At 43.3% G+C, this 13,154-nt stretch overlaps 1 protein-coding gene across 1 annotated transcript; it reads right to left on the reverse strand.

The window, feature by feature from the left end:
- Positions 1–1,742: 1,742 nt before the first annotated feature.
- LOC308096484 (DIS3-like exonuclease 2) lies at positions 1,743–4,781 on the reverse strand (the record flags this gene model as incomplete). Its single annotated transcript, XM_080443904.1, has 1 exon — positions 1,743–4,781. The coding sequence occupies one exon, from the start codon at positions 4,779–4,781 to the stop codon at positions 1,743–1,745; it is 3,039 nt and encodes a 1,012-aa protein (XP_080300030.1).
- Between the last annotated feature and the right edge of the window lie 8,373 nt (positions 4,782–13,154).

A 13,154-nucleotide genomic window follows, 5' to 3' on the forward strand; every position in this document is an offset into this window, starting at 1 on the left:
CAGCGTATTAGCCTGCGATTGGCAATCACAAAATCCAATCATTCAAAATGTTCTTACCCACACATATTCTTAAGACAGGAATAAACATGGCCATTGCGAGATATAAATCATATATTTGACAAATTGGCAACCGTATCAAATCTGACTACCTACATCTGAAAACAAAAAGACAAATAATGAAAAAAAAATGCTTGATTCCGATTTCTGAATGTATGACCTACGGAAAGCACTGAGGACGCTTTCAAAGCAAAAACACAGATAACCAGGAGGTACCACTGGAAAATCAAAATAATAATACCACCACACCACCAGATCAACTCACTGTAATTGAGGAATCTATTGATTCAAGTAACAGGAGTCTCCCCGTCTCTGAAATACATTTTCAGGTCGGGACACTATTTTAATTTGATCCACACAGGAGAGAGAACTCATACAGGATATGCAAGTGACATTGCAAGTGATTAAACAAAAAACATGAGCATCTCCTGATTGGATATAATTGATATCCTGACCTGAAATTGTATTTTCGGTTTACTAAAGAGCTGGAGAGACGGTAGAGGACAAATACTCTCTAGTCTGTATATATATGATTATTGATTACTAATTAGAATATAGAGATTTTTAACCAAAAAAACGTATATATATTATTTACACCCCCTTTAAGCTTCTGCTCTACACAGAGGAACGTTTTAGCCAGTCCCTTTTCTCCAAGCAGTTCCTTGCTCTCCTCATACCCGCTGTGCTCCAACCAAGCTTCTACTATGCAGAGGAACCGTTCCTCAGCCCTCCAGAACCACTAGAGGGTGTAAGGCAAGGCAAGGCAAGTTTATTTGTATAGCATGTTTAAACAACAAGGCAATTCAAAGTGTTTTACATACATTAAGCATTGATACATTAAGACATAGGGCATTAAGATAGACAGTGTAAAAGAAACATTATAAAGGGACATTTGAATACATTAAAAAATAAGTTAAAATAAAATAAGATTACAGTGCAGAAATGATTTCAGAAGCCCTGATAGGAAACACCTATCTCCCTAGAATAGATAGATCAGGTGTAAGATCATTATATGGTTGTTGCTTTGGGAATTGATTGATGTTCTTCCTGCAGCTTGTTGATGGAGTGTGTGTGGTCTCCTGATGTGTTCATCTTTGACACACCTCCTCTGAAGTCTAGCCTCAAGTTTCCAGGAGAGCATCTCCTGCATAGCATTCTGGGGGCGGGCTTCTGAGGGTGGTCTGTATAGGGGGCAGGTGCTAATTGTTTGGCATTCTGGTCAGGCTTGCCACACACTCGCTGTTTGCAAAGCCCCGCTTCTTCATGGATGATTTGAAGCGGTCGACCCCAGTGCGTACGTAGATGGTTCAGCAGTGCCCATTGCCGATAGGTAGGTCTTCCTTCACCTTTGACGCCATCCATGGGTCCCAGATGTAGTGATGGACACATGTGGGCCCAGTTGTCTCCCACTCCTGCTTTCCTCCTGTAAAGCTGACTAGAGAGCAGATACATAAGCAGGCATCCCACTTCAACGACAAGAGGGCGGCATCTAAGAGAGCCCAGGACCTTGCACATCAAAGTGTACAAATTAATCTGCCCACAATCTCTCTGACAAGCGGGTATAACCATGCATTCCTAACCTGCATCGTTTCCGACTTGCATCGTTCCCGAGTAGGCCAGTGCCAAAGTTCAAATGCATCATAGGGACAAACATGGATTTGAATTATGTACCTTTGAACATTGTTCTATGATGCGTTCTCATCTGGCCTTTTAAGCACAGCACTGCATTTCATGGTAACATGGTCTGCTATGAGCTGAACCTCAACTACGGTGAAGAGTGAAATGACCTGACAAACTGAGGGTTTCTGTGGGTCCTCTTCTGATGCCCAGACCAGTGTCAGCTCTGATTTCTTTCCCACCTTGTGATGCTGGAACATCTCCAGGCCCGGCAGATTCTTGAGGTAGATCCGTTTCTGCACACCATAGCGGAGAACCATTATGTCAAAGGAATGGTCCAGTACTCCCATCACCATGGCCTCAGAGTCCAGAGGACCACACTCCTTGACTAACACACCAAAGAATAGTTCTGTGCTGAGGTCTTGGGCTCTCTTAGAGGCCGCCCTCTTGTCGTTGCAATGGGATGCCTGCTTATGTATCTGCTCTCTAGTTAGCTTTACAGGAGGGCCACAACCCAGGGATGCAGCCAGCAGCCTGTGTACAATGACATCAGCGTATCGGCGGATGGGTGAGGTGAAGTGAGTGTAGAACGGAACATTTAGGGCATAGTGCTTAAAACGAGACTCCTCCTGCTGAACACCAGTGCAGAAGTACTCTGCCATTTGCATTGGTCTGGAACACATGTTGGTGAGAACCTCTTTCCTGGCGCTGGAATACTCATCATCACTGAAGATGGCAAGGAGGCTACTATGCAGAGCTCCAGCAGAGGAGAAGTCAATGTCAAGGCCCATTTGGTCACAAAACTCCTGCAACTCTGCAACCATCTTGGCCTGGGGTGGAGGGTGGCATCTGAGCAGGGCCAGCTCTCGGAAGGAGCGGTAGATCTGGTGGGCTGTGGCTATATTGGCCAGTAACATGAACTCCTCCACCAGCTCATTGCTGTCTCTGTACTGGTAAACATGGCAGCTCTGTGGCATCATGGTGTCTTCGTCCAGGGTGAATGAGAGCTTCAGGCGGTCCAATCGGAGAGCTCCTTCTTGGAAGCGCTGAGCTCTGAGGTTCTTGGCTATGGCGTGCAAGTTGAGCACAGCATTTTGGATCTCATCAATGGTGTGCTCAGGGGCCACGGGTGGCAGCTCCTCAGGGGAGAACAGTTTGTCCGGTGCCTCGATCATGCACTGCGCGTGGTCGTAGCTCAGCTTCACGCAGGAGCGGATCACAGAGCGGTCAAAACGCTCATTCAGTATCTTCCCCTGTGGTGTGATGGTCCAGATGACTGAGAATGTAAGTCTATCGGTGAGTGGGTTCAGACTGCACAGCTCCTCACACAGCAGCCTGGGTAACATAGGAATCACCTTTTGGACCATGTATACACTGGTGGCTCTCTGGCTAGCCATGGAGTCCAGAGCATTGCTCTCTTCCACAAAATAACTCACGTCAGCAATGTGGACTCCAACCTCAAAATTACCATCTGAGAGTGGTTTACAAGACAAGGCATCATCCAGGTCTCTAGCTGTATCGGGGTCAATGGTGAATATGCACTCATTCCTCAGGTCTCTCCTCTTGCTAAACTCCTCAGATGGGATGGTCCAGGGTAGATTCTTGGGGAGGCAGTCCAGCACGTCTTCTGAGAACTCTGAGAAATCCACATCATACTCTGTCAGGATGCCCTCTGTCTCTGGTTCGATATCTCCGGCCTGCCCCAATGTATTTGCGAGACGGCCTTCAGCAAGGAAATTGTCAGCCGGCCAGTTGGTGATACGACAGATGAACAAGGTGTTGGCGTAGTCACCCGGGCGGCAGCTGAAGTCGGCGGGGCAGTCAGCAAGGGGAACATTTATCCGTGGCAACCGGTGGTCCACAGGGCGGAACATAGTGAAGACCTTGTTATTGTTGTTGTGGTTGAATTTGAGGAAACCTGTGGCGGCTCTGGAGTGTTTCTGCTCAACAATGTACACCACATTGGCGGTCCTTTGGAGTATTTCTCTATTGGGCCGTGGGGCAGAAGGGTCAAGGGTTTCGAATTCAATGTCATTATCTGACCTCACTACCTTCCACTTCTCCTGTGGAAGCACCTGCACCACTACTATGTCCCCGTTGAGTGCTCTGTTTCGAGCTAAGATTCCATCCAGGAATATATCGCGTGTGCCGTCCGGAGATGGAATGAAAGCCTCCTGGTACTTCCTGGGGTTGATCCTTAATGGTCCCTGAATTAGTTGTCCACTCTTTAGGCCCTGGTTAACTTCTTCAGAGATCATGTAAGATTCAAAGATTTGCTTTCTTGGCCATTGCCCCCCTATGCCATTATTACTATAGTCAGCATGGAAATAAGAGGCGTGGTGGGCTGCTTGCTGCTGCTGCAAGTTGTTGGCATTGACTGCAGCTCTCATCACCCCGTCCCTTCTGTTCTCCTCGTGATGCTTTTGCACGTTCTTCTTCTTCGGCTTTTTCTTCTCTTGTTCCTGGCCGCTGGAGCTGACTTTCTTGGCCCATGTGCTGCCTTGGTGACACAGGGTACCATCCCTCGTATAGTCTCTGTGGAGGTCTTTGTTCCTCCTCTGCTGCTGCCTCTGGTGCTGCTGGGAGTCTCTTGTTTTTGGAGGGCGGGATTCCCCCACATACTCCACGTCACCATATTGACGACCAGTGATGGCGGATCTCCTCTCTCCACGTCGCTGCTTGTTGCCAGACATGCCCTGATGCTTCCTGTCACAGTCTTGCAAGGCATTTCGGTCATTATTAATCTTCTCCATGCACAAAGTCAGTGAGCTGTTCTCCCCTCCTTTGCTGCAGTTCATGGAGGAGAAATCATTTGAGTCGGAGAAGTCGATGAAAGCCTGGTCGCCCTTTCGTTGAGGTATGTCGAGTTTGTCAGCGTAGGTCTCGAGTGCTGTGCTTGGTCTGTTTTCCTCCCCCTGTAATGACAACCCTTGTGCATACTGATCCACGTAGGTCTTGAACTTGATGCCGTGGTGCTTGCTTAAGAGCCTGGCATATTGGTCTTTCTGAGTGGTGGAATTATATTGGTCCTTCTGAGTAGTGGCGGAGTTATTCTGGCCACGGTTAGCCTCCCGATTACGGTTACCCCACTTAAATTTCTTAGCCATGAAGATATTCTCATTCAGTAGTGATGGTAAAACGTCCACACCACTATGGTGTGTACACGCTGTTAGTTAATCTCTCCTGGTTTTCTCTTTAGTCTGAAATCTGTCTATAATATCTATATATTCTATGCTTCTATGTACTATCCCCTACCTTTACTTTATATCTCATCATCTCACCATGTCTCTACATATATCTCTGCTTATATAGGCTGAGTTTTTGATCTGACGTCTCGTTTGTGATTTGTGGTCTGACATCACACACACGACACACAACACAAACAGAACTCAAAACTGTTGCCTATATGTATGCCAAACAATGGGGATTCTTTTTGCCTAACAATGAGTTTCCTGAATTAGGCCGATGCCCATTGCGAACGATGCCTGTTGGGAACGAATGCCCCTCTGGTTATAGAATACCTGTTGTACCCCTAATCAGAGACCCGTTGTACCCGTCTGTCTGTGTCCCTTTGATGTCAATATATGGAGCTTTTTAAATCTGTCTGTCCGTCTGTCTGTTCCCCTTTTATGCCCATATATGGAGACCTCTGCAACTCTGTATTTGTACCTTTCATGCCCATATATGGAGATCACTGTCATCAATGTGACGTCATGGTGCTGACATCGTTCGGACGGTTCACAGATTCCAACTGACTTCACTCCAGCACCTTAGCGAGATGGTGACCACACTCCCTCGGATCCTTGGCGATGTGCAGGCCGAGTTTGAAGTCGATTGGTCCGACCGTTCTCGAGATATGCAGGGGAGATACAGTACACACATGCACATACACACACAGATATTTGCGTAATTTAGCTATAGGAGGATTGTGTCCACAGCTTGCTGGCCCCAGCACCGCGGGGAAAATAAATTGAGTTTTACGTAGGCTAAATAATGTTCCCTCCTGTCAGTCTGTCATTCAAGCTGGCGTTTAAAACTTGTACGTTCATATCTGCAGACATTATTTCTCTCTTAAATGGCACTGGATCCACAGAATTTCAATGCCGCTTTCCAGACAACGGTTCTAATACTAACGGCAAGCTAGCGCAATCAAGTGGTTCTGTGTCGGGAGGATTTCTCTGTCGTTCTCTCTTCCACCGAAATAAAAAGATAATACAACCTTAAGTGAACCAGAGAAATGCATAGGTCTGTGCACATTGTAAGATATGTGCATTCTTCTGCAATAGACCAGGCCTATTATGTAATAGGCCAGACATAATAGGTCTGGTCATTTGTCAGTTACATTTTGTGATAAATTATCAGTGAACCCCCTCACATTTTCACCTTGTCAGAAACAAAACAAAAACAGCCTGCACAGTGCCTTATGCATGAGAATTGAATAAGGAAATATCTCAAAAGTTAAATATGAAGTGTTCTTTCATATATTGACAACTGGCTGACTGTATTGGCTATACTGCCCTGCCAAGGTAAAGTGCAGTAACTACGAAAAAGAAAATCACTGAAAAATGGGTTTAAAAGTGATTCAACTGGTCAACCAAATGAGATATCGGCATATAAGTGATATTACACTAATTGTACATTTGTTCTTGAGGTAATTGTTTATCCCCCAAAATCACAAAGGCTAATTTGACCTTTGGGATACACAAATAAGTCGGTGTGTCCAAAAACGTAGTTACTGCACTTTACCTTGGCAGGGCAGTATAGAAGTCCCTGGGTTAGCGCTACACCAGAATGCTACGTGCTACATGCAGTACTCAATCAAGGATGAATCTATGTAAAGCGATTTGGATAAAAGCGCTATATAAATGCACCATTTACCATTTACAAGGATGAACACATTACCAACTAGAAAAAGTGCTCCTCGGAGCAAAGGTCTCCGCCAGGTCAGGTAGGTTATTGTGGCCTCCTGGTGGCGCTATAATAGGCCAATGTGAAAAGGGTGCCATTTATTCTTAGGCCTTGCACGGCAATCGGACACTGCATTCATGATTTGAGGCATTTGATCAAAAAAAATGTTTTGCTAAATTAGACCTGCTGGTGGCGCTATAACAGGCCAATGTTTAAAGGGTGGCATTTGCTCCTCAACATAGTGTGAATGTGCGTGAAAAGAATGATTTGCAGCATTTTGTTCAAAACAAGCCACTACTGCAAACTTTAGATGTCAATCTTAGCCAATCGGGATGGAATATGAAAAATAAAACACATCCGTCTTGATCACATGACTATAGAGATCATGTGTACCGATTTGCGTGAAATTTGGATAAAATCGGAAGGAGTAATGTAAAGAAATATGTTTAACATAAGTCGGCCCCCTGGGGGCGCTATAAAAGGCAGATGTGAAAAATGCAGGGCAAAGATTTTTCCTTGACCTCTAGGGAGTGCGCTTACAAAGTTTTACACAGATCGGTGCAGTTATAGGTAAAAACACAATCGGCCTGTTATAGCGCCACCATGCGGCTGATTTGAAAATGTTCAAGTGGCATTTTTTCCTCGGCATAGGGGAAATATGCATGCAATATTTCAAGGAAATTGCATGCTGTGTTCATGATTTGAGGCATTTTGTTCAAAACGGAGCACTCCTGCAAACTTTGGAAGCCATTTTTTGCTAATCAGGATGGAATATGAAAAATCCGAAAGACCTGTTTTGTTTAATGACTATAGAGATACTGTGTACTGATTTGCGGGATTTTTTTGACAAAATCTGTAGGAGTACTGTCAAAAAATATGTTTTGCACAAATCAGCCACCTGGTGGCGCTATAAAAGGGCCATGTGAAAAATTTGGGGCAGAGGTTCTGCTGTGGCATCAAGGGAGTGTGTGTGCACAGTTTCACTGCGAGCAAGCCAACGGTGCCGGAGATTAGCTGTCCACAGACAGAATGACGGACGGACGGACGGACGGACGGACGGACGGACGGACGGACGGACGGACGGACGGACGGACGGACGGACGGACGGACGGACGGACGGACGGACGGACGGACGGACGGACGGACAGGGGGCAAAACATACTCTCTCGCAATGCCTTTCGGCCTGGAGGAGACAATAATAATCAACTTATATGATGGGAGCCTTTCTAACACAAACATATAACAGCTGATCTACAAGCCCACAACGCGTTGCTGCCTCGACACGTTGTGGGCTTGTAGATCTTCTATGTTCAGTGCGAGACACCATTGTGTGACGAAACATAAATAAAGGCATGCGTCTGGCAGCACACTTAGCAGAGAGAGAGAGAGAGAGAGAGAGAGAGAGAGAGAAGCTAATCTGATGGGACCAGGGCTGGATAAGCCATTGGGCCGTGGCTCTCAGGGGCCTTTCGGGGGAACTGGGCCGCGCGGTTAGTGACAATTACTAGAATGAAATGTATAGGTTAATCAGATATGAAATGTGTGTGGCCCCTCCTCTGTATTTACAGTAGTGGTTCTCGCTGGGTCTGAGACTCAAACCCAGGCTCCTGGGGCCCCCTCCAGGGCCCCAGGAGCTCTTGTCAGGGCCTCAAACTTTGAGGCCCCTCCAGGGCCCCACCAGGCTGGGGACCCCTCAAAGGGGGCCCTTTAAGACCCACTGCTCCACAGTACAAACAGGCTTTGTACTGTGAAGCAGTGGCCCTTTAAGGGCCCCCTTTGAGGAGGGTCCTTGAAGGCTGTAAAGTTAACAGGACCTCCATAGGGTCCTCTGACCACCAGGAGTTACAGGTATATGTCCTTGAATAGAGACACCGAACTATTAATAACACAGTTCAAGCTGCTTCCTGAAGCTAGAGACTAGAATAATGATTATGTTGATATCATTGATTATACTTTTATATTATACGTTTCAGGCAGCATTGCAATTATGTTTTTACCTCAAATATATGATGAATATTGTTATTATATGATGAAGATTGCTATTATATGATGAATATTATTATATCATGAATATTATTATTATATGATTAATTTTGCTTGTGTCACATGCAGTCTATGTTTTGTCGAATCAGATTATTGGGACTGATGGTGGCGGCCATTTTCCAAATTGTATTTTACACACAAAAATATATACAATTATACATACAAGCTTAAAGGCAGACTAGGTAACTTTGAGCCTAAATTAAAACATATATATATATATTTATTTTGCATCTTTTCCACTGTATAATTATGCTGGTGTGTTTTCCTGCAGAAAGACACATCCCTCTGGCTGTATTTTGGTTTTGTTCCACATAAATATAAATTCCACTCAAATAGTTATATTCTTGTCATCTGGACTTTACCAACCAAGTGTTGCCTAGTTATTAACAACAGCTTGAACAAAATATCTATAAGCCTGTGAGGGTCGCTTGTAAAAGCTTTGGCTTTGACGCCATCATAGACGTAGACCTATTTAACAGTGAAAACATAATTGCCTTCCTTGATGCATTAACGAGCGTCAACGAGCATCAGCTGGACACAGACACACACTCTGCAGTGCTCAACTGAAAGTGACTGGAGTCTCATTTCTCTCCAAAAGCCCAAACATGATGGAATATGATTAAGAATGACTGTGATTATGGTAAGCTCACATTTCATATCATACCTGTAACTTTCACGCCCAAACACAATGGTGGAGAGCATGACAGAGGACTGTATGTCTTCCTGGTTTCTATCACAACATGGTTTATAAAGTTTTCTTGCTATTTGAAGAACATTAAACAGCAAACTGCATGCTGTGTTGCAAGTCATTATATCTAGATATCTAAGTATGGCAAACAATAACAATCCTATATTATCCTAATTGATTTGATTAGATGCTTTTATTAACCACTTTAGCCCTAACTATCTACAAGCTCACAAGTCAGTGTCATTGTGATGTTGTGTGTCCTTGTAGATCTGCTATTTTTGCAATTAATGAACATTTCTGCCAATAATTACATGGCAAGTGTCATGCATAGTTCCTGTGTGTGTGTGTGTGTGTGTGTGTGTGTGTGTGTGTGTGTGTGTGTGTGTGTGTGTGTGTGTGTGTGTGTGTGTGTGTGTGTGTGGAGGATTGTTTTTTACTGACCTTTCAAAGTGTTCACAGTGTCATACATACAGTTGCTGTTATTAAAACACTGAATTATTCTGCTGTTACAATAACAACTTATTTGCATACAACTGCTATGTATACTGTAAGTTAGGCATATCTTGTTATGCCATCCTCATACAGCCTATAGATCCAGCCTATAACAGATGCATTCTCTAATAGCCTACCCTTGTTTTCTTTACTTTAGTAAACTAGAGTTCTGATTGCATGCACAGTAATTGTTGCATGTAATCATGTTCATACTTCACTCATTCATAATAGTCCTCTACTGCTCATGTCCAGGTTTGTAATCGGTCCAATACATCATCTCCAGACAGGGACGCGGGAAGTGGGGTGCTTTTTTTTTTTGGTATGATAACCCTTCCTGAGTCTATAGATATGTTGGTATGATAACCCTTCCTGAGTCTGTAGATATGTTGGTTTGATAACCCTTCCTGAGTCTGTAGATATGTTGGTTTGATAACCCTTCCTGAGTCTGTAGATATGTTGGTTTGATAACCCTTCCTGAGTCTGTAGATATGTTGGTTTGATAACCCTTCCTGAGTCTGTAGATATGTTGGTTTGATAACCCTTCCTGAGTCTATAGATATGTTGGTACGATAACCCTTCCTGAGTCTGTAGATATGTTGGTTTGATAACCCTTCCTGAGTCTGTAGATATGTTGGTTTGATAACCCTTCCTGAGTCTGTAGATATGTTGGTTTGATAACCCTTCCTGAGTCTGTAGATATGTTGGTTTGACAACCCTTCCTGAGTCTGTAGATATGTTGGTACGATAACCCTTCCTGAGTCTGTAGATATGTTGGTTTGATAACCCTTCCTGAGTCTGTAGATATGTTGGTTTGATAACCCTTCCTGAGTCTGTAGATATGTTGGTACGATAACCCTTCCTGAGTCTGTAGATATGTTGGTTTGATAACCCTTCCTGAGTCTGTAGATATGTTGGTTTGATAACCCTTCCTGAGTCTGTAGATATGTTGGTACGATAACCCTTCCTGAGTCTGTAGATATGTTGGTACGATAACCCTTCCTGAGTCTGTAGATGATATGTTGGTATGATAACCCTTCCTGAGTCTGTAGATGATATTTTGGTATGATAACCCTTACAGGTCTGTAACTCTGAGAGTGGGCCTCATTCATTAAGCTCAGGTCCGCTCATATTTAGTATTATCGGCATTTATGCAACTTCCCACGTTAAGGGTTTTCACGTTAAGTGTTTTTGATCAATCAGAGTCTGATTCATCAAAAAACAATATGTCCATGTATTGAGTCCTTTCTCCATATATCTATATGAATTCTATATATATCATATTCTCTGTATATTATGCACCCTTTCTCACGTCTGCTGAGGCAGACTTACATGAGACCAAAGCTTACATATATATAATATATATAACTTACTATATATATAATATATATATATGTAACACATGTCATTAGAATGACTCTTCATTGTTGTAACCAATCTGATGTGTTTTACTACAGTATGTGTACGTGAAGGTGCTGTGAAATGACTGACTGACCTGGGGATAGGCGGGATTCAGACAATTGAGGGTACAGCCTATTGGGGGGGGGGGGGGTATTTTCTTATCACAGTTAGTTGTTTAATTATCCATTAAACACGCAGCTTTGTTTATGATGTCATCATCCTGCTTCTAAATAAACATTCTAAATGCACTGAAGAGAAAAACCTGATTTACTGTCAACACCACGCTTTGGAAAAGCTTCACATCATATCCCTCACTGGCAAGTATTTGTGGTTCGGTTGCCTTTACACGTCATGATAAATCAATTACAATATTGCCAAACCTTAAATAAAATATTTATGTGCCCAACATTAGTCAACACACAGAAAAAAAGATTTCAAACCAACCTTTTAATTGTTTTATTATTTGTATAATTTTTTAATCTGGTCCCTGACCACCAATACATTACAATAAAAAACTGAAACTAATACAAACTAAATCAGAATTAAACTTTTTCACTAAATTAAAACTAAACGAGCAAAACCCGCTATAAAAATGAATGAATAACTCAAATGAAAACATGAGGTGAAAACAAAATAAAAACAATGAATGAAAGATTCTAAACTATAATAGCGGTTTGTACCGATTCTTGATTCATAAAGTATAGAACATAATACAATCTATTGTCAGTTATTTATTCTAAAACAGACGCAAACAATCCTTGATTCATAAGACATAGTGTTTAATCCAAGGACCCCTTATAGCTGAGAGAGAGATGAAGCAGGGACCCCCACTATATTATATATTGCATAACATTATGTTGCAGATTAAAAGTTCTCATAGATTTCATAGATATCTCCATAGACTAGTTTGACAGACTCTGTCATCAGTGTTGTGTAAATCAATGTTTTTTGTTTACACATATTTTTTTCTATTAATCTGATGGATTCATACAGTTTACAATGTAGGCATTTATCAGACTCTTAATCCAGTGTGATTTACAGTAAGCAGGTAAACACAAGGTAATATCAATCTATGCATCATCAAATGCATAGAAATAGTAATCTAGGATCATAGGTAAACCAAGAACCTATCATCAGTCTGACAGTAGAATCTCAAAAAGTAATCAATAACAAACTGAAACTAAACACTCTATAGGATGGCAGATCTACAATGACCTGACATCTGTCTACATAACATGATATCTATAACTATAAACTATAACTATAACTATATAAACTAAACACTCTATAGGATGGCAGATCTACAATGACCTGACATCTGTCTACATAACATGATAACTATAACTATAACTATAACTACTAGACCATACCCGGTGAAGGTTATTGCACGTCCTGTAGCGCGGTCCCCCCGCGGGTCCCCCCGCGGCACCCCCCGCGGTCACCCCTCCCCACGGGCAACCCCCCACACACCCCCCCGTCACGCACACACCCTCATGCGGCCAGAGCTGTCCCCCGTCGCGAACACACATACGCGGCCGTCGCGCGAACACAAATAATGTCCATTTTGACACGTGCCTCCCCAACGTGCATACACGGCCGCGGAGGCGAGTGTTCTGTGTGTGCAACAGTGCAACGCTGTGGGGCTGTAGATGCGACGCATGCGCACACACAGAGCCAGCGTGTGTGTCGCGACGCATGCGCAGTTTGATCGGGCACAGACGAAGACACCACAGACGAAGACCGACAGAGGTTACGCAAATTATAGGATGATAACTATAACTATATAAACTAAACACTCTATAGGATGGCAGATCTACAATGACCTGACATCTGTCGGTGGTTCTCAAACCTTTTTGTGCCAAGGACCCCCAAATTTATAAAAAAATAAATGTTCACGATTTTTCAAAAAGCTCATAGCGCAGCACTCGGTGCCGCGCTATGAGCTTGTAGA

The sequence above is a fragment of the Gymnoscopelus braueri genome (assembly GCF_963280865.1).
Source record: "Gymnoscopelus braueri genome assembly, chromosome: 12".
Taxonomy (NCBI): Eukaryota; Metazoa; Chordata; class Actinopteri; order Myctophiformes; family Myctophidae; genus Gymnoscopelus; species Gymnoscopelus braueri.